Source organism: Ictalurus punctatus, chromosome 15 (genome assembly GCF_001660625.3).
Source record: "Ictalurus punctatus breed USDA103 chromosome 15, Coco_2.0, whole genome shotgun sequence".
Taxonomy (NCBI): Eukaryota; Metazoa; Chordata; class Actinopteri; order Siluriformes; family Ictaluridae; genus Ictalurus; species Ictalurus punctatus.
The window spans coordinates 6,339,336-6,366,157 of NC_030430.2; the positions used below are offsets into that span (position 1 = coordinate 6,339,336).

General features: G+C 42.9%; 1 protein-coding gene across 1 annotated transcript in view; it reads left to right on the forward strand.

Annotated features, from left to right (window-relative positions):
• prdm5 (PR domain containing 5) overlaps positions 1-26,822 on the forward strand; it is a 49,004-nt gene that overhangs the window by 13,399 nt on the left and 8,783 nt on the right. Inside the window, exons 10-14 of the mRNA XM_053686392.1 lie at positions 38-195; positions 1,117-1,210; positions 5,340-5,500; positions 9,074-9,167; positions 23,539-23,624. Coding sequence (XP_053542367.1) covers positions 38-195; positions 1,117-1,210; positions 5,340-5,500; positions 9,074-9,167; positions 23,539-23,624 — 593 coding nt within the window. The remainder of the gene's footprint in view (positions 1-37; positions 196-1,116; positions 1,211-5,339; positions 5,501-9,073; positions 9,168-23,538; positions 23,625-26,822) is intronic.

Consider the following 26,822-nt stretch of genomic DNA (forward strand, 5'->3'; position numbering starts at 1 on the left):
GTGTGTGTGTGTCTGTGTGTGTGTGTTTGGCCACCAGAGAAGCGACCCTACATTTGTGAGATCTGCAATCGCAGCTTCAAGCGCTTGGACCAGGTGACGGCTCATAAAATCATCCACAGCGAGGACAAACCGTACAAGTGCAAGCTGTGCTGGAAAGAGTTCGCTCATCGTAATGTCTACAAGAACCACAAGAAGGTGTGTGTGTGTGTGTTTGTGTGTGTGTGTGTGTGTGTGTGTGTGTGTGTGTGTGTGTGTCTGTCCCAGGTGACCATCCAAGGTGTATTCCCTCCTCATGCCCAGGAGTCCCTGGATAAACTCTGGCTCCACCATGACCCTGACCCGGATAAAGAGCTTACTGAAGATGATGAATGAATGAATCACTAAAGCTGTCACCCATATCACATGATCGCCTAAGCACAATTAGTTGAGCTGATTGGGATTAATCATTCGATTCCAATACTGTGCAAAAGTCTTGGCACCCTATATACCCCCTCACTGGAGCCGGTATCACGCAAGAACATTAGGTTGAAGTTCAAGGCCAGACTTGAACGTTACTGAGATGCTCTGTTTTTGGCCAACTCCTGAATCTGTAGTTATGTCTGATGTTCCGGTATTAAATCCTCACTACGCAAACATAACACCGCTCCGAGACAGGCTGAGGGAGAGGAAGATGAGAGAGGAATTAAGACGGAGGCAGGGCAAAACAACCAGACGGACAGATTGTGGGTGAAATAAGGAGCCGAAAGCCTCTTATCTTAATGGAGATCATCAGCCCAATCAGCCACCGTGGAGCCCAAGCCACAGCCGCAGCCAAGCCCTGACCCCCTGCTGAGCCCCAATGACCTTCGACCTTTACTCCTGTGGATAGTGTCAACCCCGAAACCGCACACAGCTCAGAGTTCAGACAAAGAGAGAGTGAGAGATAATGAGAGATATGTCTTAATCTATTCACAGTGCAATTATTATTATTATTATTATTGTTATTATTATTATTATTATTATTATTATTATTATTATGGGTCCAAGCACTTGAAATTATTTTCTCTCTCACATTCTTTCTCTCCTTCTCTCCTTCTTTTTCTATCTCTCTCTCTCTCTCTCTCTCCCTCCCTTCAGACACACTCAGAGGAGAGGCCATTTCAGTGTGAGGAGTGTAAGGCTTTGTTTCGGACACCGTTCTCCCTCCAGCGCCATCTCCTCATCCACAACAGTAAGATACACATCATCATCATCATCATCATCATCATCATCAGCTTCAGTTTGCCCTCTCAACAAGTCTGCACACTGAGTCCTCATGCTAACGTCAGCTTTCGGTCTCTCTCATCAGCAGGATAACGAAGGTCATTTGGTTTGATAATAATATAAGCACTAGACACCATCACTAAGCACATACCACATGCTAATACAGAACTGTGCTGATGTAATCCAACACTCACTTGAGTGCTAATGGATCAGTCGAGTGCTAATGTCACACCCAATGCTCACCACAGATTCAATATAGGGCGTGTTTAAACTGCAACTGCAGGAACCTTTCCAGGAACTCATGACCTGCGTCAGGAACTTCACAGCACCGAACAATAACAAATCCATTGTTGCTGTGTGTATTGCTAGGTGACTCATACTGTAAGAAGTTCGACCTGCGTTGAACTTCTTACCCTTCTTTACTTAAGGATGGAGCTATAAACAGTAAAAAAAAAAAAAAAAAGAAAAGTTTGTTGGTCAAACACCAATGTCGCTCAAGTTTGACATTTTGAACAAAACACACTATGGCTGCATCCCAAATTACATACTACCATTCCAGGTACAATATCAAAAAGAGTACATTACGAGTACGCATGATAGCGTGTGGTTTGGCACATAGCCTAGCTAGCCAAAATCTCACTAGCATCTTCAGCAAAGCGATCTTCAGTATCAGCGTAGTGGTTGCCTGGCAACAATTCTTCTCTTTTCAAATAGATGTAAGTGGCAGCATCGGTTTTATCATACAATTTAATGTTTATGGTTCAAACTGTATTCATTTAACCAACAGTATTGTTTTTCTGTCACTGATATTTGGAATAACTTGGCCATGTTGGTGCCCAGTAGAACCATTTTTGGGATTCAGGTGCAACAGTTTCAGTTTTTTTTTTTTTTTCCCCCAGTTTGTGAAAACATTGTTGCTAAGCAACTGGAAAATACAGATACCCAGGTTAACAGTTTAACAGTGTAGCTAGCTGGCATAGATTTGTTAAGTCTTTTATACAGACAATGTAAAGATATAGTGGTAGTAGAAACATGACTATAATCAACATTTACCTCAGATGTGTTGGTAAATTATTAAGAAATGGCTTTGTATAACAAAGCTCACAATTATCATTGACTGCTAAAGGTACATGATGAAGGAAACGAGACAGAATGATCCGGAATATCAACATTTACCTCAGATGTGTTGGTAAATGGTTAGAAAAAGGCTTTACATGATGAAAATCACAACATAATTATACATAATATTTAACGCTAAAGGAACATGGATAGTGGAAACAAAATAGAAATTGTCAGGAATATTACCATTTTAATAAGATATATTGGAAAATTGTTAAGAAAAGACTTTGTATGATTAAAATCATGCTGTGATTACACTTAGCATTGACCGCTAAAGGTACAGTGATATTGGAAACAAGATAAATCCTCAGGAATATCAACATTTACCTCAGATTTATTGGTAAATGGTTAAGAAAAGACATTTCATGATGAAAATCACACTGTGATTACAATTAGCATTGACTGCTAAAGCTACAGTGATGGTGGAAACATGACAAAATTGTCAGGAATACCAACAGTTACCTCAGATGTACATCAGAAAATACTTTTTCTGAAGAAAAAGTTAACATTGACTGCTGAATGAACTTCAACTCAAAGCTTGAAGAAAAGTAGGGAAATATGGACCATACTATTCAGACCCCACTTTGTCTTCCGTTTAAGTCATTCCCACCCGAATATGTGTGTGTGTGTGCGTTTGTGAGGGGAGCCGCTAGGATAATCCCCCCCCCCAAGGCCAGTCTAGACCGATGACACAGAGATTATAGAGCCACAGGCATTTCCTGCTGTCCTCCCCGGAGGCTGATGGCTGCGCCCCTGACCCTGCAGGACTCCACCAGCGATGGTCTTCTCCATCACACACACACACACACACACACACACACACACACACACACACACAGGAGAGAGAGGGAGGGAGGGAAAGTAGGATGAGTATTTCATGACTGTAGCCAAGATCTGTGCTCTTTGAAAGTGTGTGTGTGTGTGTGTGTGTGTGTGTGTGTGTTCCCTCGGCAACATTTAAATTGTTGACACGATGAACAATGACGTCACTGATGTCATCTAGCACTAATGTATAACCATTTCCAATTCTAATAATCACCTCAAAATATTTGTGTTTAAATGAAAATGATTTATGCTAACATACATAGCATTTTATTTTGTGCACAGTTAAGAACACCTTTCCCTGTAGGACCTACAGTGCTTACAGTACCTACAGTACAACTACCTACAGTACAACTACCTACAGCAGTTGTTTTAAGAGAAACTAGTTTTATATTTCCTCTTCACTGGACTAGTTTTTTTTTTTTTTCCAATTCGATTGATTTAAAAAAAAAAAAAAATTTGTATAGCGCTTCTAGCAATCGACATCGTCATAAAGCAGCTCCACAGAAATCCGGACGTAGGTTTAGATTCCTGCTGAGCAAGCCAGAAGTGACAAAGTTGAGGGAAAAAAACTTCCTGATCCTTCTCGAGAACACGTGATGGATTTCAGAAAGGAATTTTTCATAGGCTGCAATGCTTGGATAGGTTTTTAATTTATAAAAAATGTCAAAAAGCATGAACATTTGAGCGTCGTCCAAGACGTAACCATGACAACAGGAGTACAGTGGCATGTAGTATGTAGAGGTGAGGAACGTTAGTCTTATTATAAAGGCGGTCGATTATTTTGAGGATTTTCAGTAATGTGTATAAAAGTCTCTGTTTAGATATGCGAGATAACACCCCCCACCCCAAACATATAGCCTGGAAAATATGCTATATATTTTAGTTCTAAAGATTTAAAAACACATGCTGTTACTTGGATATTATATTACACATGCGTTTAAGGGCCTCTCGTTCATCCAGGTTCAGCGGTGCGAGTAACTGCCTGAGCGATTCCCTCTTTAGTCTTACTGATTAGTGAACTGGATCCTTGATGAAGAAAACGTTCCTTTTAAAAAGTGATGAGTGACACAAATAGTTGAGACCCCGCGCAACAGTAATAAGTGATTCAAGATGCTTTTTTTCTTTCTGTTTTCACAAAAAAAAAGTCCCGCCGCACGATCCGGGGCTGTTTTGGAGTCTGGTCCAAACCCTAAAGAGTGTGATGAATGTAGGAAACACTTTCACATAGAACAGATTGCGAGCGCGGCGTTTCTTTCTGTGGTAGCGGTTAAGAGACCGCGCCAGCAACCCGAAGGTTGTGGGGTCAAATCTCGGGAGTCCTCAAACAAGAGCTTTAACGTTCAGCTTGTGCACAGTTTGAGCGGTGTGAAAAGATGCGGAGTAGATTCGGGAGCGGTGTTTGAGATGGTGTGTTCGTGTCTGAAGAGATAATCCCAGTTAGAGGTTCTAAAAGGTTCTGGCAAATCAATGAACGCACAAGTTGTCGTATTGTCGACGGTCTTATATAAAACTGACGGTCTTTCCATATCCTCAATGCTCAATGCTGTTACAGGCTGCTCCTAGAAGCACTATATGGGGAAACGAGCCAGGCTCTGGAATAGTATTTGCTGCATTTTTTTTTTTATTGTTTGTAACCCAAAGCAGAGTTTTAGCAGACACGCAGACGTGTGTTTTTTTTTTTTTTCCACTGTCCATATTTTCATGGAACGTTTCCATTATTTTGTGGTGTTCTATAAAATCGAGGCGAGGGAGAGTCAGGCTTTTGAAGGGGCGCCCTTTAAGCCAATGTGGCTTCACGAAAGAATTGCACAGACCCTTTACTTCAGTCTTATTTGTCAGCCGCCTCGTTTTTTTTCTTTCTCGTTCCTTCCTCACCGCCCTTCACCGTAGACATGAGTGCAGACGCCCGTGTCCTTCAGCGTGAAAAAAAAAAATAGCTCGGGGAGAATAATAGAACAATTTCCAAAGCTAGACAGACACTTTGGGCGGCAAAGTGGCTCCCACAAAGCCGTCGGGACGCGAAAATGGCAGTGGCGCTTGAAAGAAGCTTTCACGAGCAGCACAAAAGCAGCCTCGCACGCTTTGTGCGGGAAGGAGAGGGAAATGTTCCGCCTCGGCGGACGTCTCACGTCGCGTCTGTTCTTTCCGTCCAGGTGAGAGGACGTTCAAGTGCGACCAGTGCGACGCCACGTTTAAGCGCAAGGACACGCTGAACGTACACATACAGGTGGTACATGACGGACACAAGAAGTACAAGTGTGACCTGTGCGAGAAAGCCTTCGTCACGCCGTCCGTGCTCAAGAGCCACAAGAAGGTACCGTATGTCCCAAATTCCGTGAATATGCACTTTCACTTTATCTGTAGGCTTCGTAAGGACTTAATACTGCATAAGATGATCTGAGCAGAGAGAAAACAGACTTCTTATACCACAGCTCTGTTGAATTCTTCATTCCGATTGGTCAGACGGTGTTGAGTAGCTTCCAATAACAGCAGCTCTGACACTACCTCCAGCATGTTTAGATTGATACACACGTTATTGTTTCTATAGTAACAGCTAATTTGCAGGGATTTGTACAGCAGACGTGAAACATGATCACAGTCGGATTGTGTAAACTGTCGTCATTATCAGAGGTGCACGTACAGTCGTCCATACATTCATTTAACATTTAAGGAAGGAGTCTCCAGTGTCGGCCATTTGTAATGGTAAGTTTACAGAAACAGGAAATTCTTCAGGACAGAGGAATTCCAGTAACATGACAAGCTGCGTTTTTTCCCCCCTCTTATTAACCAGATGCTGGTGAAGGATTGATTGTTTATAGCTACATTATCATAAATGATAACAGGAGCTAACTTGTTCCTCAGATGCCCCACAAGATTAATTGTAACTATAAGTGGCTTATAAAAATAAACACGTCATTCATTAACACTGACATTTTGGAAAATTTGTTGTGGTTTAAAAGGAACAAAACACTTGCTGTTATTGGACATCAGGCGTTGTTGTTGTTGTTTTTGTTGTTGTGGTTTTCCCCCTATAACATCACATCTACAAGTGTTTTAATCCTTGTGTAACACTCTCATTAGCATTGACTAACAGCATTTATAGAGCATGTGTCAGTTCTTCCAATATTACATCAGATGTTTTATAAAGGGGGGAAAAATAAGAATGAACGTGTTTATATACAGTGCGCTCCACTAATATTGGCACCCTTGGTAAATATGAGCAAAGAAGGCTGTGAACAATTGTCTTTATTTATTGTTTTGAGCTTCTGTTCTAAAAATTCACAAAATTACTCAGCTCTCATGGATCTCAAACAATTGCAAACACAACATCCAAAGAAATTATTAGCACACTTATGAACTCCTATGAGAAAAATATATTTGAAGTACACCTGGGTGACTAGGAACAGGAAATTGTTCAACCATGACTTCCTGTTTCACAGAGGTATAAATATGAGGTAACACATGAGGTTAGTCTTGGTTCCAGAACTTTTGTAGCTCATCTCTGTATGACTAGTTGTCAGTCCACCAGTGGTTCATTTCTTTCTCAGGACATTCCAAATTGCTGTATTTTCTCAGCTTCGAAATGGCTTGCTTTTCTCCGATAGACAGCTCTCTGATCTTCATGTCGGTTTATCCTATTTAACAATAAATACAGCCCTCACAGGCAACACCTAAGGGCTCGGACCAAGAGTAGACATTCGGAGCTATTCATTCTTTAAACGGTCAATCTAACAGGGCTCACCCGGGCAGCAAGAAACACTCGTCAGACACGCGTTCCTATATTTTTGATCCCTTGATAAAATGGGTTAGTTCAAACAAAAAGGTGCCATGTTCTAAGTTGTTTAACATGTCTAGATGTAAGTCTGAGGAAATGGATGCTGAAATTCTGATCCGTCGTCTTATATTCATGTTTTGATTTCAAAACCAAGTGTCTTCAATGTATTGCGGGGGGGCCTTGCTGTTCCAGTACTTTCAGAGGGGACCGTATAGTATATTACATTAGCATTACCCCATCACAAAGGGTTTATTTCTCCTGCTCTTGAAGCACTGGATGGTTTTTCTTTGATTTTGTCTTGACTGTTTCTGATTTTTTTTTTTTTATCTTGGTCTAGAGCAACTGTCATTTATTTAAATTTTTTCATTTAAGCCTGTGTTTAATATACCCTCTTGCACTGAGCGAATTCTGACAGCAGGTCTGGCAGCCGGGATTCCTGTTGTTTCCCCGTCAGCCGAAATCGGACCAAAAGGCACCCTCACATCACCGCCGTAGAGCTTTCAAAGCCTCTGAGAGAACATGGAGATTAAAAGCACTCAGCTCTGACAGCTTGTGATCAGATTTGAGATCAGTTGGAAATGAAACCCTTGGAAGATTCTGTTAGAGTGCTGTGGTGTGGTGTGGTGTAGCGAGGCAGCAGGAAGAGGATAGGATTCACCGAAGAGGGAATTCTGGGTAGAAGCTAGAACCAAGTTTGGAAGAAGCTGTGAATAGAAAAGAATTGCTTGTGAATCGAGTCACCAGTTAAGTATAACAGAGATTTATTCAAACATACTGTATGCAATGTCTGATTTTGGGATACGCAAAAGTTTGCACACCCTAAAGACAAGATGACTCATGGTGTATTTAACCCCCCCCCCCCAAAAAGCAGCAGAAATGGTTAAACAGTATATGGTAAGATATATTATTGTTGAGAAACACTTCCTGACTGAGTTTCCTGAGTGTCTAATAAATATTCTAGTAAGCTCACCTTTGCCTTTATAAACACTCTGTCGTGTTGTTGTTCATAGGAAAACAATCAACGAAGTGAAGTCGTAAACCCTGAAACTGATTATGTAAATTTTTTCTAAATTGATTTAAGAACAACTTTTTGTCTAGTAATAGTTATGTTTTACATTGCAGAATGTCTGTAAAAACTTACCGACCGTCACAAATCGCTGACACCGGAGACTCCTTCCATAAACTTCATTAATAACATGAGATGCCTCCTTCGGCATCTCAACGAGTATACGTTTTTACTTCGCTAAATAACGGTGCGTTTTTACATTTGTTTGCTATCAGCTTTAGATTATGTAACGCGACCGCCATGCAACTCGTTCCTATAGAAACAGTAACGTAGTTGAACGTGTCGTGATTCGCTTTCCTCCAGACCGATTAACAGAGCCGCTAGTATAGAAAAAGAATCAACACCTTCTGACCAATCAGAATCGAGAAGTCGCCAGCGTTGGAGTTGGAACGGTCAATTTGAGAATCCGCTAGTCATTAAGTCCACATCTTTCCATCATACCCCTGACAAAACCATCTCGAGCACCTCACACACACGCACACTCGCAGACCCAAACACGCTACGTCTAGCAGATTTGTACATGAAGTGTTGTTTACGACACCGAGAGAAGCCGAGCCGTTTAGCCCGACTACTTCAAACCATTAATAACACACGCAGCGTCTCATGCGCGCTCTCACTGTGTGTGGGTGCGATCTCGTAATAACAGGCTACACGTTTGACCAATGAGGCACCAATGAGAAACAAAGATTACCGAAGACCATGTTGTCGGATAAATAAGAAAGAGAAGGAAAACTGGCTTAGGTCCAAGGATGGAGATATTCTGAGGCGATGTACAGCTTGCGTCCGTGTTTCTGTACCCGTGAGAACGGGCCGAGGGAGTGAACGAGGGACGTGTTGGAGATGTGAAAAAAGGAAGAGGAGATACGGAGTGGCAGCGGAGATATGTGGATAAGTGGAGGAGCAATCAGTGATTTATTAGTTTTACAGTACATGGGGCATGCAAAAGCTGCCTAGTCTACATAATACGCACTCCATTTTCTAGAACGATCCACAACTAGTCGTCTCAGATGTTCCTCTCGTGTCTGTTTTTTTTTTTTATCACGTAGACTCACACTGGAGAGAAGGAGAAGATCTGTCCTTACTGCGGTCAGAAGTTCGCCAGCAACGGGACCCTGAGAGTGCACATTCGCAGCCATACAGGTCAACACACACACACACACACACACACACACACACACACACACACACACACACACACACACACACACACAGCCATGTTGAGTCTCAGAAACATCAACTGTAGCTTAAAATTGCATCGCAACCTCCTTGTCACCAGAGTTACCCCAGTCTTTATTTCATCTTATTTCATTTACTGAGAATAATAAATCTAATCTAGAACGCAAGCTCGGCTCGTTAGTCAGACAGGACTGCCGAGGGTGTCGTCAGTTATAGAGCGTCTGTCTATAGAATCCTTTTTTTTTTCCTTCAGATGAGCACAAAAGGAATTCTGGTCAGCTCTTTTCAATAAATAATAATAATAATAATAATAAAAAGCGTATTTGGTTCTGATAATGAAATGACACCAGCTCTTGTAATGGAAATAACTGAAAGTTTGTCTTGTTTCTGGGTGCACTAAAATAGGTAAATCTCACAGGGCGTGCATAATCAAACGAACGTAGTTGTCAGGATTTGCATGTGGAAGTACGGCTCCCCCATAGGGACACACACAGAGCGCTGCTGTCCTGACAGGGCGTCCGTACAATGGAGATCCAGACATTCTTTCGTGCTGCCATAACAACATGCTTCAGCACAAGGCCACACACACACACGCACGAACAAACACACACACACACACTTACACTTCCTTACCCGTTTTAAATCGTGGTTTGAAATTAAAAAATCATACATATCATCCACAAATCCTGCTTTCCTTCCCCGTTCCATTTTTTCCCATCTCCCTTTCACCCCCCCACCTAACCCCCCTTCATTTTCTTCTTTTGGTGTTTGGTGAGTCTTTTAAACCCCCTGGCGTTCTCAACTAAAGGTTTTCTACAAACCCCGCACTCTTCCCACAATCCCATTATGGACAAGCGTTCCAGCTGGATCTCTATCAGAGGTTTTAAGGACTGAAGAATGAGCTATAGACGGACGGATGGGTTCAGGGTAGGAGGGACGGTCGACAGCCAGGGCGAACGCACGGAAAGAACTCTTCGTTTTCTTCCTGGGACCGAGCTCTGTAATGATACGCCAGTAGATTTTTAGGCTGAAAATGTCATTTGTAAAGTTTTTAAAAAAACGGCTCATCACTAAGTAGCGATTTATCGGCGTGTATTATCGACCCGGTTCCCCTTCTTGTTTTTGTTTTCTATCTTTCACTCGTTTAAAAATCTCTCATCGCGTTTCCCCATGACAGCACGTCTCCAAGCGTTTTACACATCATCCATTCGTAGTTGCATTTAATGTCGGGGAACGTCAGCGAAACATGTCAGTTCTTGTTATCGCTTACGTTACGTCAGCTATAAACACACCTAAGACTTTACCTCTGACCGTTACAAAGATGCTACTATAGAAACGATAACATATTAGAACAGACACGTGAATATAATGAGTCACCGTCTACTGACCAATCAGAAGTGAGAATTTATCACAAATTAAAACGCAATAAAGCTCAGATTCGGAACCATTACATCCAGTGCCTGTGTTTGGTGTGTTGCTACTAAATAATCTGTTATTGTATACGCACCCTACGCAGACCATCTGCTCATTAAATACACTCAGATTTTCCTCACTTCCTCAGCGTTTAGGTTGAGATTTAAAAACGGTTCGGAAGCCTGACCACCGGAGACTGATTACACGAGCGACAACAGACACATTCTGCGCGTTTATTGGCCTGGAGGCTCTTTGTCTGTCCAAACACTAACACAACACAACTATTATTAACACTACAGCCTTTCCCTCCTCTCACACACTCGCACTCGCACACAGATGCACGTAAACACGCCCGCTATAAAAATGACGAACGACCACGGCGACGAGACGTTTGGATGCGTAGCAGATGCATGGGAATGCGAACACGTTTTTCATTTTCATCAGTTAGTGTATCGAGCCTGGCCTAAGCCGCATTCGTAGAGATACACAAAGAGAGGGGAGTTGGAGAATGCGGCAGGAGGGGTGTGAGCGAAGGACGCACCTCAGGAGGAGAAAGGAGGTGAGGGAAAAACAAAACAAGAACGCAAAGAAAGGAGCTCTCCAACAAGGCACCCAGCGACACGACCTCTGACCCCTTCTGCCTATAAATCTGTTTCTCTAAACTCAAGCTTCCTTTCACGTTTATTATTAGTGTCGTCCCCTTCCGCTTTCTCTGGCTAATAACACAGAGGCGAGAGAAGAGTTTCACCCACCCTCAGTGTTGAACTCGACAGGTTAAACAGATGGCTCACATTTCTACAAATACATACGCCATTATTTATGATAATTTATGATTGATTCGTTAACCGTTTCTCTACAGGACCATCTCTGGATAAATCAAGCCAGGCTTTTATGAATGTTTATTTATTTATTTTTATATGATAATAGCGTAATCATTTTTTATGCTTATGGTATTGTTACTTTATACCACAGTGCAGTTAATTTCTCAAATCTGATTGGTCAGGAGGTGTATGCAAATGAAAACACGCCCAGTACAGCAATATAATAATAATAATAAAAAAAACAGAATACATAACAATGGTACATTATTATTGTCGTTAAATTGAAAAAAATGGGGGTGGGGGTGTGGTATAAAAAAAGGGGGTAGGCAAATCATAATACTTTAAATCAGATGCATAATTCTAAGTGCATTCAGTACGTTAGACTGCGTTCTCGTTGTTGAAATCAGGCTAGTAAGCGGCTGTGAGAAATCCAGTACCGCTGTGTTGGAATGTAAAACATCGATGAGTCAGTGCAGCGCATTGATGAGCAGAGGCGCCATGGCTTATTGAATAATTTTCCTTTTGCGCTTTCAAGATATTAACCCTTTGTTCTCAGGCAAAATTGAAGAAAATTGCTGCAGTCCTTTCAGAAATACAACACGCGTGCCAATTTTAGGAAACAATGTATAGACACTGTTTACACAGTGTTCAGCGGACTTTCGGACATCATATATCATGAATCATTTCAGAAGTATTAAATGACATTTTCCCCATTGAAAGCATTGGAAATCTAAAGGTGTTTGAATGTGTTGGTGGTATATTGGAAGTGTCCTAAAGTATGCGCGACCTCATTCAGCTCTTTAGACACCATGGAGTTAAAATCCTGACTCGATCGTTTTCCTTCTGGTGTCTCAAGATTTTCTAACTTTCATTTCCATAATAAGGAAATAAGACTATTATTGGACTTCACGTTCGCCTCACGCCTCCAGGGTTTGCATGTTATCCCCGTGCTGCGGGGGTTTCTTCCGGGTACTCCGGTTTCCTCCCCCAGTCCAAAGACCTGCATAGTAGGCTGATTGGCATGTCCAAAGTCTCCGTAGTGTATGGATTGGTGTGTGAATGTGTGTGTGAATGTACCCTGCGATGTATTGGCACCCTGTCCAGGGCTTACCCCGCCTTGTGCCCCATGCCTCCTGGGATAGGCTCCAGGTTCCCCACGACCCTGAAGGATAAGCAGTATAGAAAATGGATGGATGGAACAATTAGACATATAATGTTTAAGAGATCCTTTGACCTTGGTGGCATGGGGGCACAGCAGGTAGTATTCCCTCCTCACAGCTCCAGGGTACCTGGTTTGTTCCTGAGCTCGGGTTTACCGAGTTCACGTGGGTTTCTTCTGGGTTTTTAGACCTCCCAGCAGAAAGTGCAGTAGCTACACTGAATTGCCCCTAGGTACCCTGTAACGGACTGGCATTATGTCCAGGGTGTATTCCCACCTCATGCCCAGTGTTTCCTGGATAGGTTCCAGATCCACCACAGCCCTGTTACTGAAGATGAACTAATGAAGATCTTTCTCTGAAGGTCAGCACATGATTGTAGATAATGTGCATTTTGCTATAGTCTCATGTGCTGCTACTTAGGTTGGTTTACAGTTTCATTTAATTCATCCAGTAAGTGGTTACAGCATTGCACAGCTCATGCTGCATAGTTTATTCTGGTGTTTTTCCTGCTATTCTGCACAGCCAGTGTAAGCTATGTGGTTACCCACACTGTTGGGTGTATTCATTGTCCTGTGCCATAGAACTTGTCTCATACCCTCTCACACAGTTTCCATGATGTGTGATCTGTCAAGCTCATGTATTGTCTCGAATGTTGCATCATGCTCCTGGATGCCTAAAAGTACGTCCCATTCTGTACGTGTATATACTGTAGATGGGTGCAAATGCAAATCACTGGACTTTTCATTAACGAATGCACTTTAAAATAGAAAGCCTTTTAATGTCATGCATTTTTGTTTCTGAAGAAAACAAGCACTGAGACAAATGAGTAAACTCTTTGAGTTGCGTCTCGAAAGTACTGAAGGCCAGTACTGATGGACTGAAGGACTTAAACCGTGACCATGTGTTTGATCATGGGAGATACAGCCTACTCACCCCATTTATCTTCCTTAGCAAAGACTCCCTCTGAGAGTTTAAAGCTAGCTTAATCCTTAAAGGTATCTTCTTTACCCCAAACCAAACTTTTCCTAAATCCCAGCCTTAGTCCAGATAGTCTGAGATGGTCCCTAAAGAGTTCACATGATGGGGAAACTTCACTGTCATCGTGAGTTAACTCGTCTCGAATGACCACATCCGATCAGCCTTTGTTTTTTCATCTGTGATAGGAGTTAAAGCCTCATTAGAAGTTTGGTAAGAGGAAGTGGAGGTTGGGTAAGAGGTGACTAGATGTGTTTACAAAAGATGTATCAATGGATAATTGTATTTATTTTGGCCAAGTGTTCACATCCATGACACAATGTGTAGAGAAATATTGGCAGAATCACATATGACTGTTCTTGCTTAAGGTTACATGGATAAGAAGTGTTCTCAGTGCTCTCAGTGCATCCATCATGTCCAGAGCCAGAATCTCCTGTTTTCACTGATCTGAAGTTGGCCTGTCTGTAAGGGACTCAACACGACTACGTGCATGGCAGGCGTTGGCTAACACGTCCCAGATCGGGGGGATTTACTTGATGTTAGCTCACCCGTGTGCCAGCAGTTTTCCTGAGCGTTTTCTTTTGGTCCAAGGTGTTGATGATGTCATTCTCAGGCACCACCAGGTATTCGGCTTCTTGAGACATTTGGGCTCGAGTCACTCTTTTTTGCTGTGAAGTGTTCCACCAGTGCTGCTCCAGGAGCTTGACTAATGGGCTGCTTTAGTTTCAGCGTTGATCTAGAGACCATAAACTGCAAATTCAGATCTATTAGCATACTATTATTTAGAAACATTGTCAAAGACTTCTCCGCTTTCATGTCCAGTGAAGACCTCAGTGCTGAACGGTCGCAGTGAAGGAGGCGGGACTCTAACCTTTCAGTCCCAGTGAAGGAGGTGTGGCCTCGGTACTTGTCAGCTCCAGTGAAGAAGGTGTGGCCTCTGTGACTGAGAGTCCCAGTGAAGGAGGTGTGGCCTCTGTACTTGTCAGCTCTAGTGAAGGAGGAGTGGCCTCTGTGAATGAGAGTCCCAGTGAAGGAGGTGTGGCCTCTGTACCTGTCAGCCCCAGTGAAAGAGGTGCGGCGTCTGTTCCTGAGAGTCCCAATGAAGGAGGTGTGGCCTCTGTGCCTGAGAGTCCCAGTGAAGGAGGTGTGGCCTCTGTACCTGTCAGCCCCGGTGGGGCCTGTGTGACTGAGAGTCCCAGTGAAGGAGGTGTGGCCTCTGTTTCTGAGAGTCCCAGTAAAGGAGCCATGGCGTCTAAGGCCTTTTACAGTAACCTGGAATACTGAAAAATCCTTGCAGGGCAGTGTTAAAGCCGTATAGGGAAGATTGTGAACTGCTTTAAACTGGTCTCAGATCAGCATCTAACCACTTATTTATCCAGTGAAATGCACCCTGAGATGGGGAGAAGGTGGAGGCTGAGTTGTTTTGCAAGCTAAGTTTAGGAAGGGTTTTTCCCCAAACCTCTTCTCAGACTGCCCTTCAGACAGATCTAAGGCTTCCATTGTGAATGGATAGCTTGTTTGACGACCTGGTTCGGCACTATGTCATGGAGCAGGTGTGTGTGTGTGAATATTCATGTTCCTATAGCAGTATGTGTAATTGTGTCCGTTTTCCTGATCTGGACCCGACAGCACGTCATAGGGGGTTGTGTGTGTGTGTATGTGTGTGTGTGTGTGTGTGTGTGTGTGTGTGTGTGTGTGTGTGTGTGTGTCTGAGTTGTAGTTGCCTGGGGGATCAGCCATGCAGGAGAACCTAAAGGAAACACTTACAAAATGCAGACACTGAATGACATCACAGGGTGTGTCGTGGTTGGGAAAAGACACAGGTTTAGATGTTTCCCCTGGATTTACATTTCACTGAAAAGCCCCTTGTAAAAATGGAGGTGTGTGCGTGTGAGTGATTGGGTTATGCCACAACATGTACAAACCCAGTCTATTGACATTTGATATTAGGGACGGTTACGAGTACTTGCAGTTGTCAGCAATGATTAGTCATAACAGAACATTTTTTAATGTGTTCATTTATCTGAGGTCTTTTTACAACAATTGATCAATTCTTTCAGAAATGTAGACTTAGTTTTTCTTATTTTTTAGCATTCTTTCCACTCATAACCTGGGACATTATCTGCATTATACCATAATGTTCGGGCTTTGCATCATTCATACTTGCAGCCTTCAAAGGGTATTTTACCAGGATACATGCTGGGATTTCTACTCTGTCCAGCTTCAGTACCTGGGAATATGAGTCTATCCAGCTTCAGTACCTTGGATTTCAACTCTGTCCATCTTCAGTATTTAGGAACCTGACTCTGCTTAGCTTCAAGTCCTGGGAAATAGACTTCCATCTTCAGTACCTGGGATTTCTATTCTGTCCTATTTCAGTCCTTGGGAATTTGATTCTGTCCAGCTTCAGTTCTTGGGCATTTACACTATCCTCTATTTTCACCTGGAAATTCACCTCTGTCTGGCTTCTACTCTGTCCCCCTTCAGTTCTTTGGGAATTTGATTCTAACCAGCTTCAGTTCTTGGGAATTTCCATTGTCCACTATTTCCACCTGGGAATTTGCCTCTATCTGGCTTCAGTACCTGGGATTTTCAACTTTGTGCAACTTCAATACTTGGATTATTTGACTCTGTCAAGCTTCAGTAACTGGGATTTTAACATTTTCTAGCATCAGTACCTGATATTTCAACTCTGTCCAGCTTCAGTACCTGGGATTTTCAATTTTGCTCAGCTTCAGTATCCAGGATTTCGATACTGTTCAGCATCTGTATCTGATATTTTGACTCTGTCTATCCTCAATATCTGGTATTCTGACTCAGTTCAACTTGAGTACCGGGAAGTTCCACTTTGTACAGTTGCAATACTCTGTCTACCTTGAGTATTGGGATTTCGCACTTATCCATTTTCTGTTAAATTGCCCTTAAATTCCTGTGTATGTCTATGTGAAAGGGACTTCTGTGATTGACTGCAGTGCCATCGGGGTGAAAACTTACAGCCAAGGGGTCTTTGCCATGACTATCGGACAGTTCCGTCAGGCCCATATAAGAAGATAAAGAGCAGCAAGCACCAACTAGCAGTATTTCATAACCCTAAAGAAACTAGAATGAAATTCTCTTTTGCCTGACAAGTGATTTTATGCAACAAGAACATCATAAGTGCCAAAGACATGAAAAGGAGACAAAGATATAAGATCTTTCTAAGTCTTTATGACATCCATATGATATTCTGTATCACTATGAAATATTATAATGTAGCTAAGAAAGATTTACAGATGTATTCAGTTTGGCTTGAGTACAAAGAGGCCATTTATGTGGATATATATATATATATATATATATGTATGTGCATCTGTCTGATACTGTATGTGTGTGTGTGTGTGTGTTTGTGTGTGTGTGGTTATGGGTAATGTCCTCTCGGTAGGAATCATGGCCTCTCAGTAGTCCTCAGTGTTTTGGAGTGTTCAGGCACAGCACACTCTTTCTCACAACCTCATTTCACACGTGACTCCTGAAATCTCATCCTCGTCTCATGTCTGCATGAGTGTGTGTGTGTGTGTGTGTTTATACTGTCTCATCTTTTACGATCTGCCATGTTGTTTCAGCAGGACGGCAACGTGAGATGGACAAGCGGAGATGTGGTTGTTTACAGTCCCAGTGCTTTTAGATTTGTTACAGTTCAACATTTCGTCACGTGATGCAGATCTACATGCCGCAGTGTGGATGTTTATTGTGGATGGTACTGAGTTATCATCTTGCTTTACATTGAGACTAAACTGAGTGTGGGTTTGCGATGGAGAAAATTGTGGGTTTGGGTATATTTGTAGGATTTCACTAAGGACTTTCTGTACTTTCCATATAGTTGGTTAGTGCATGTGTGCGCATGTGTCCGTACGGGAATAATCCACATGGGCCTCTTTATCCTAGGCGCTGCAGGAAATAACGTGTTATGGGATCTTTAGCAGAGCCTCTCTCTCTCTCTCTCTCACTGCCAAGCAGGTCAGATGAAAAGATCTGTGTGAATGATCCAAGTTAAACTCTTATCAGCTCAAGTGGATCGATATTGCGTTTCTTTTCCGTTTGGAGACAGAGGAGTGCGTGTGTAGGAGGAAACTGTGAATGTGTGACAGACAAGGCTAATGCAATTCAGACTGGAGCTTTCGAGCCTCAGAGCTCTCCATACAACCTAGAGAAGAAGAAAAAAAAACGCTCAGCGTGTAAAGCATGCGACGGGGACAGCCATCTGTACACCATACTCTTTCTTTCTTTCTCTCTCTCACACACACACACACACACACACACAACAGGGTGCCAAATGAATCGATCGGTTAGGGCGTCCGGGGACGCTTGGGACTGCCAGGGCTAAAGGTATGCTATGGAGGCACCCAGGGGTCACACACGCACGGTGTCCCCTTACAGAGCATGCTAAATCAATTAGCCCCTCTGTTTCTCCACACACACATCAGACTCAATGCTAATCCCCCTGTGACTAGGCTAAATAAGAATCCATTTATAACGGCATGTGTCTGAAACCATCGAACTCCAGTCCCGCTCTAATCATAGGTTGAAGTTTGGAATTGAACTCCACTGTCTGGAGCCCGCCTCATTGAGGGTTAAGCTGTTAAGAGGGTGCGTTAGCATTCTGAGACAGCGAGAGCAACTGTACACATTAGCCACGTGCATCCATCAGTTATGTGTTAAAGGCTCTATAATTAAAGGCACGTTGAATATCGCAGCATATTGTATAACCAGTTCAAATACCACCAGTACCTCAGGTGGTTTTTGCGAGGAGGCTGCCTAAGTACAATCTAGTTCCTTCTTCATGTTCTTCAGCTGGTCTGTCTTCTACATCAGATCAGCCTATGACAAAGGAAAAACCCATAGGAACTATCCAAATATCTAAAAGGAGGAACCCTTTTTCGTGTTGTTTTTGGAAGGTGTTTGCCCAAAGGATATAATATTTTAACTGAAATGAAGGTTTAAACAATTACTAATGCACACGCACACACACACACAGACACACACACATATATATATACATTTATGTGTGTGTGTCTGTATATATATATATATATATATACACACACACACAATATATGATATGTAGCTAAATAGGTCAAAACATTAAACATTGAAAACATTCAAAATTTATCAGTGACTTTGACCGTGGCATGGTTGTTGGTCCCAGATTGGCTGGTTTGCGTATTTCACAAACTGCTGATCTTCAGGGATTTTCACACACAACAGTTCATGGAGTTTACACAGAATGGTGTGAAACAAAAAAAAACCAAAACATCCTGCTAGGAGCCAGTCTGTGGGCAAAAACGCCTTGATAATGAGAGAGACCAATGGAGAATGGCCAGACTGGTTCAGGCTGACAGGAAGGCGATGGTACCTTACTTGCTTTACAAACGTGGTGAGCAGAAAAGCATCTCCCAGGAGACGGATATCTTCTACGCCTGGCACAAACAACCATACCACAGTCAAAGCCGGTTAATCATTTTGCCTATTACGCATTGGATCATGTGCTTCTACAGGTACATGCGTGTAATTACATTGTCATTTTCTCTTAATCTTTGAACACTGCATTTATCTTGTTCATTTAATATTCTACATTTTGTGTCTTCTTTACATTTTGGCCATAATGGCCAACATACCTCAAATCAATCTTAAGCTTTTTTATCACTGTTAGCGTATCTTAAGCCTGTCTAATCCTTGAAACAAGAATGTAGGGTTTCCTGGCTTGACCTACTACAGTTTTACAAGCTTCATAAAACTCCTCCGCAGTCCCAGAATTCACCGCTGTGCTAGGTCTTGGTTGGCTTGACCCTCTAATGGTTTCCACAGAGCTGCTCGGGTCGGTCTCAGATGAGCTTTAACCCAATACTTAGTGTTTATGATGCTTTTCAGAGTAGATTGGTTTGTTTGTCAGTTCGACAGTCTTGCTTTTAAGGAACGAGATTGTCTGAGGGCAGCCGAGGCCTTTCGAAGAAACTCTATGCGGCTTGAGGCTAAACTCGAGAGGAAGGGTAGGGGGAAGATGTGGAGGTGGCGTGGGTGTTTGGTGGCAGGGATCGGAGAATGTATATTCGTTGGACGTAGAGATTATTGAAAGTAGAGAAATAGACACAAAGACGCAAGTAAAATTCACTCTGGATCAAGAAAAAGAATGTTTCTGGTAGTGGTTAAATACACTTGCATTTCATTTTCATTGGTGCAATGCTTGAACGTGAGAGCTCAGGTTAGGTCCTTTTGTTTGTGAGAAATCCAAAATTGGAGTAACTCTTAAAACATTTGCTGTGTTACTATTTAACATTGCATAAAAACAAACTAGGGTTATGGTTAGGGTTATGTTTAGGGTTAATCCTAACCCTACCTATTTGCTGAACCATTATGTTCTCCCAAATGCCATCAGAGCAAGATGTCTCATAAACACCCTTATTTGAAATAGGTCGAAATACACTATATGGCCAAAAGTTTGTGGATGCCTGACCCACAACCCATATGTGGTTCTTCCCCACCTGTTGCCACAAAGTTGGAAGCACACAATTGTATAAAAAGTCCTTGTGTGCTTTCCTTTCACTGGAACTAAGAGGCTGGAACCGGTTCTAGCATGACAAGGCTCCTGTGCACAAAGCGAGCTCCATGAACACATGTTTTGAGATGGTCGGAGTAGAAGAACTCGAGTGTCCTGCACAGAGCCCAGACTTCAACCCCACTGAACCCATTCGGGATGAACTGGAACATCGACCGCACCCCAGACCTCCTCACTGGACATCAGTGTACGCTCTTGTGGCTGAATGAACACAAATCCCCACAGCCACGCTCGCACCAAAATCTAGTATTAAACCTTCCCAGAAGAAAATAGTGGAGCTTATTCTAACAGCAAATAGGAACTAAATCTGGAACGGGATGTTCAACAAGCATATAAGCGTGTGATGGTCAGGTGTCCATAGACTTTCGCCAATATGTCGAATGATATATCCAGTCCTTAGGTCCTTTATCGTAGATATTTGTGACTTGGAGATGCAGTTACACCTTACAATTTTTACAGTTGCTTGGGGGTCCAGCTTACACTAATTACCCTCTCCCTTATAGAACCATGTGATTATGTTCCAGGTAACTGATACAGCAATACGTTATTGAGATAGATGTTGAATCAATAAGAAAGGGCTGCTGGGTTAAACTACCCATCATACACAGCCGGTAATTTCAAGATGGATTCGCCTCGAGGCCAGCGTTCAGCTTAATGAGGATCTTACCCTGTTAATTCCCCCCGAAGCCGAGCTAATTAACCTTATTACTCGCAGGACAGAAAATATCCACCAGTCCCGCACTCCGTCTAATTAAACAACATGTGTCTTTTTTTTTTTCTGTTCGACAATTAGTCCCTTAAGTGGTTACACCAACAACATGAATTGGAAATTAGATCGCCGTACAGTCAGCACACACACAAACACACACACACACACACACACACACACACACACACACACACACACACAGCTGGCATCTCTCTACAGCCTGCATCTTATTAAGTCAGGCATCGCCATTTCGCGTTTCCTTGAGGAGCTGTCCCAGTTGCCAGGCGCATTACTTATTCCAAAGGGAGCCATTCTCCAGCCAGCAAACCCCTTATTTCATTAGCCCAGAAGAAAGCACTGAAATTGGAATAAGGTTTTGTTTCATGAGCCTGGGATCCTCTCCGTTTCCCAGCGGTGAGGGATACGGTCTGCAAGAGAGCAGATTTTTCAGCGTCTTCCAAAAGCAGCTGAGTGAATCATGTACACATGGCACGGTTTCAGACAGCGGTGATGTCGGCTAGAGCTGTAATAGATCATCGGGTCTTAATAACTCACAATTAACGAAGAACTCCGAGCCAAACGTTTTAACCTTGTTCGTAATGAACGCGGGCTATTGGGAGAACGTTAGTACATTGTGAATGCAGTAATGCTAATTGGTTCGTTCTGTCTCTCAGCTGATGATACTCGCATGAGTATTGCGCCTATTAACTATTAATACGTTTATGAACGTTAAAACAGTGACCGCGAGATGCCGCATAAATTTTAAAGGCCAACAACCACTTTGGGGCAGGCAGTTCGATTTGTTGTTGTTGTTGTTTATTTGTGTATTTTTGTGCTAGTTGGTTTACTAGCCGAAGCAGCTAACGATAGATCAGCGGTAGAAAGCTGAATATAAAAGTATAAGCTATCATTTTGCCTCGTTCGGACCAGCATTACGAGGAGTTGCTCCAGCCACAGACATGACGTTATGGTGTTTTTTTTTTCTCCTTTTAATAAAAACAAAACAAAAACGGCAACGCTGAGAAAAACAAGAGCTACAATTCAAACCCCATTAGACTTAAAGACTAGCAGAAGAGCTTGTAATAATAAACTGGTCTTTTTCATACGAACCAAGTAAGTATAATACACAATTCCTATTTACAGAACGCTGCAAAATAAGCAACCATTACAAGCCAGATACACTGACACGTGTTAGGTAGATGATGGTCACTAATTATTTAGTAGCATGCCACTTTTCTGTGGAATTGCAGTTTTGCTTGGAATCCCGTCTGGTGAATTAAAGCGATTCGGCTTTTTACGTATCGACCAAGGATATTCGAGAACGTGCGCGTATGTCGGATCTTTCCGACAAACGTTCTGAGACGAAGTTCCAGGGTTCCTGCTGTTTTATGAGGCGAAACGTATTTCAATTTCAGGTTTCTTTCAAATCAGATTCAGCAGCAGACATGAATCATGAATGTGTTGCCATACCCGCGGTATGCGAAATGTTCCATTTTCGCCAACCCCCCCACCAATCAGAGTCGTTCAGTGCTATCTGCTGCCCAAATCGGCTCGGGTTTAAATCAGATCCACGTGTCCGACCCTGCTGTGATTGACGGCTTGTCACCGCCTGTTTGCAGCTTTATTGCGAGAGTTCAGATAGCATCTCTGCCAGTCGGAGCAGCGGGGCTTTAATGTGCAGGAGGGAGGGGCCTACGTGACCCCGCCCACTGTGGGTCAAGCTGGCTGGAGATCTGGAAGATACAGAAAGGGAATTGAATAGCATGATGGAGGAGGGGGGGTGTGTGCATAAAGGGGTGGTTTCACACTTCCCATTTTTGTTCAGTAGTTCGGACTGCAAAGTTTATATTATTACACTTGTTCTGGTATGCTGCTGTTGAATTAACAGTAATGTGACATGGCCAGGATGACAGCACAGGGGTCTATGGACTTTTGCACATATTTTTTCTGAGACTCAGCTCCAGACGATCAGCTCCTAACCGCAGCTTGGCTTTGGCTTCCTACGTAGAACCGAGCGGAGGATTCTGACACGGCAGAACCCAATGCCACAAAGCCCATATGATGTCATCAGGATGGAATCACAAATAGAATTTTCAGAAAGTTCAAGGCTCGAGTCCGACTCGTACTTCCTGCACGACAATTCACTGTGCTTTCTCATTCATGCCCCACACCTCTGATAAAGCTGTGCTTTTATTAGCTGGGATATGCTTTCAGTGTGGAAGGAGTTCGAGACAGAGTGGTGCCTGGCAAGAACAAGTATCTATCGGTCTGAGATGGCGTGATGCGTATCTTAATATTTAAAGGTTTAAGGTGTTTAATTTTTTATGAGGTGACGTAGAGCTACAGTGTGATACAATTAGATATGGCGCAGTGCAAGAAATCAGCATTATGCAAACAGTTTGGGGGGTTTTACATTTGAGTCCACAGAGGCCACACCCTTTACTGAGACTGACAGGCACAGATGCCACACCTCCTTTACTGAGACTGACAGGCACAGAGGCCACGTCTCCTCCAGGACACACACAGCGCCATGCCTGTGGGCTGATGCACAGTAGTGTGCTTGCTTAATATCTGTATTTAGCAAAGGTGTGTTATATCATGATGATGATGATAATGATTGTGTGTGTGTGTGTGTGTGTGTGTGTGCGCTTGTTTGCGTGTTTAGGTGAACGCCCTTACCAGTGCCCGTACTGTGACAAGGCCTTCAGCAAGAACGATGGACTGAAGATGCACATACGAACACACACTCGGGTAAGACCAAACACGTCCTCGTGTTCACACACCTAGTCCTATATTCCTTTTTCTATCACAACTGTTTGAATACATTTTTTTATTATTTAAGACTCTACCACAAAGGCAGGTCGAATCACGAACGCTTTCCTATTCACAGTGTTTGCTCCCTACATAAGGCATAACATAATAGTGTGCTACAGCCGATGTAGTGTTCCGTATTCCCCCCAAAAAAATGCAATTCATGACTCAACCACAGAGGTATTTGGAAATATGCACGGTATTACCTTTATCACATGTTCATTTATATATGAGTAAACAAGGTATACTACAGCCATAATAGATATTTTCCTATATAAAGTGATGCATTTTGGCCAACATGTTGATTAAACATCCATTTTACATACAAGTAAAAGTACAATGTAAGATCTGAAACATTTGCATGTTGATATTTTTGCATATGATCACTTAATTATGTACTTTTACAAAAGTTTATGAGTGAGCGAGAGAGAGAGAGAGAGAGAGGGATTTATATATAAGTGCACATGAGATTTGTACGCAAGTGTGTGTTGGACTGGACCTTAAAGCACAGCATGCAGCAGCAGTGTTATAAATCTGCTTCTCTGGCAGATGTTTTTGAGCTCCTCAGCATCTGGCTGGTAGGGAAATGCCTCTCTACCACAGAACGAGGCGCCTCGGAGTGGCTCTCCCAAATACAAGTGAATTCACTTATTCCACCAGCTGTGATTTATACATAGAAAAACCACTGTTTTTTGTATGTGTGTGTGTGTAGGTGTGATAGCGTGTGTGCGTGCCTGAATCCGTTTTTATGTTTGAAGCTTGTCCAGCTGTTTGAAAGAGCTTTTCTTTATTCTCTCGGACCGCTACGCATCGGTAAAGGGATACGTTCCAGGGCTTTGACTAAGAAAACATATTCACACTCTTGTATGTACAGTAGGGAGGACGTCATGTTCAGTTCTGACATGTGTAATCGGTGAGGGGACGCGAGGACATGCAGGTAGCTTGGAATGAAGAAAGATGTATTTGGATTTGAAAGGACATAAGCCACGACACACCCATATCACACACTTTGTGCTCTACGTGATTTGCGGTCGAGTGGATCAACATGGGACAGGCTCGGCACGGTATAACCTCGAATCGTTTCAATTAGGTTATTAGGTAGAAGCATGTTTCACTTCCACATGGATTCTACATGGTTGTACCTTTTGCAGGACATGATTGGATTGCACAATTCCTGGCTACTCAGACCTTTCGACTTCATCCCAAGGATACGGTCGAGATCTCTGACTGACTGTGCAAGCCATGGAGGCAGTGAAGACTCGCTGTGGCTTTCCTGAAACCCTTCGGAGGCAATCCCGCCAAGTTCTCCAACGTCGCCCTGTCCCAAAAATAATGCTTGGTTAGAAAGAGAAAACAGACCCCCAATTACTTGAAGGCACTTATCAAACCCTGCTGTGTGCCATGTTCTTTTTGAGCCTCTTGCTTCAGGTAGACCTGTTCAAAATGGCCATGACGGAAAGCGTTCCATCCACACAGTCATTCCTGTACCACCAGCCAATTTGGTCACCTGGTGTGTCCCACCCACTAGCCATCCAACCTTGTTATATCATACTGCTGCTCATACTGTGTCCCAGTGCAGCGTTACACACTCAGACTCAGAGGCACTATCTACCCTCTTCCACATACTTAAGCTCACAGACTCCTGCGATTGGCTAGTGTTGCTGTGATTAACTGGGTAGTGAGAGGGTATTTAGGGCAGTGGTAACTCAGTGGTGAAGACGTTGGACTACTGATTGGAAGGTTGCGAGTTGAAATCCCAGCACCACAAAGCTGCCGCCTCTGGGCCTTTCAGCAAGACCCTTAACCCTCAACTGCTCAGTTGAATAAATGAGATAAATGTAAGTTGCTCTGAATAAGGGCATCTTCCAAATGCCATAAATGTAAACGTATGCCGCCACCCAGAATGCACAGCCAGTTTAGCTCCTTTGGCCTCCTAGCTATGGATGACAGCGGTAACCTGCAATCTCCCGGCGATAAAGCGAATGATTTTCTGTTGTGCCACTCAAGAGACCCCCACCCCCACCCCCCCGCCAACAGAGTGGCCCCATTTAACGATTTATGTCCCTTCCCATCCCTCCATTAGCATGATGCCAAAGGACATCTATACAAACTCCAGGTTTAATGGTCTCATGGCCACTTTAGGTTCGTTCTTGGTCTTTCCAGACATCAGCGCTCAAAATGCATTTGGGTCATAGCTAGAAATGGGCAATGTTAATATATTTATGAAGATACCATGAGGAAAGTTCCAGAAGAAAGGTCCCACTGACACTTTAAAAAAAAAAAAAAAAAAAGAACTCTTCAAGGGTTCTTTGGATACTTAAAGGTTCTTCGCTTCTACTTGAAACTCTCACTGACAGAGAAACGCGGTGTTGTAGGGTTCTGCTCAGACCTTTGTGACAAGCTGAAGAACCCTTAATGATGAATCTTTATTGGTTACATATACATTACACAGTGAAATTCTTTTTTCTTCGCATATCCCAGCATGTTAGGAGGTTGGGGTCAGAGCGCAGGGTCAGTCATGATACAGCGCATATGGAGCAGAGGGGGTTTAGGGCCTTGCTCAAGGGCCCAACAGTGGCATCTTGGCAGTGCTGGGGTCTGAACCCCTGACCTTCTGATCAGTAACCGGTAAGCCACCACTGCCCCAAAGGTTCTAATGGTTCTTGATTTGACCTTCTTTAATACTGGATGACTGATACTCAAGGTCAAAACCCAAGCAAGCTAGTGCAAAACCCAAACGTTAGAGACAACAAGACACTAGTGAGAGAAACCAAGCACAGTTGTTAGTGCTAACAGTTATATGTATCCTGTTCCACTCTTTCTACAGACACTTTTTCACTTGCTACACTTTAGGATTTTAACATTACTACAGTGTTTCTATGACTTAACCTAAATGCCAGCTTCAATAATTATCCGAAAGCTTGCTAATCAAAACATGCAACACTAAGTCTTTTAGTTTAAAAAAAAAAAAAAAAAAATTATTTATATATATTATTCCTTTGGAAAACAGCATTTCCACAGGCTTGGAAACTTGGACTTGTTTACTCTACCTCAAACACACCCAAGAGCTCTGCATTACACTCTGACTCAGAGCTCACACCAGTGTATAATACTGACGAATAATAACCTGTGCTTAAC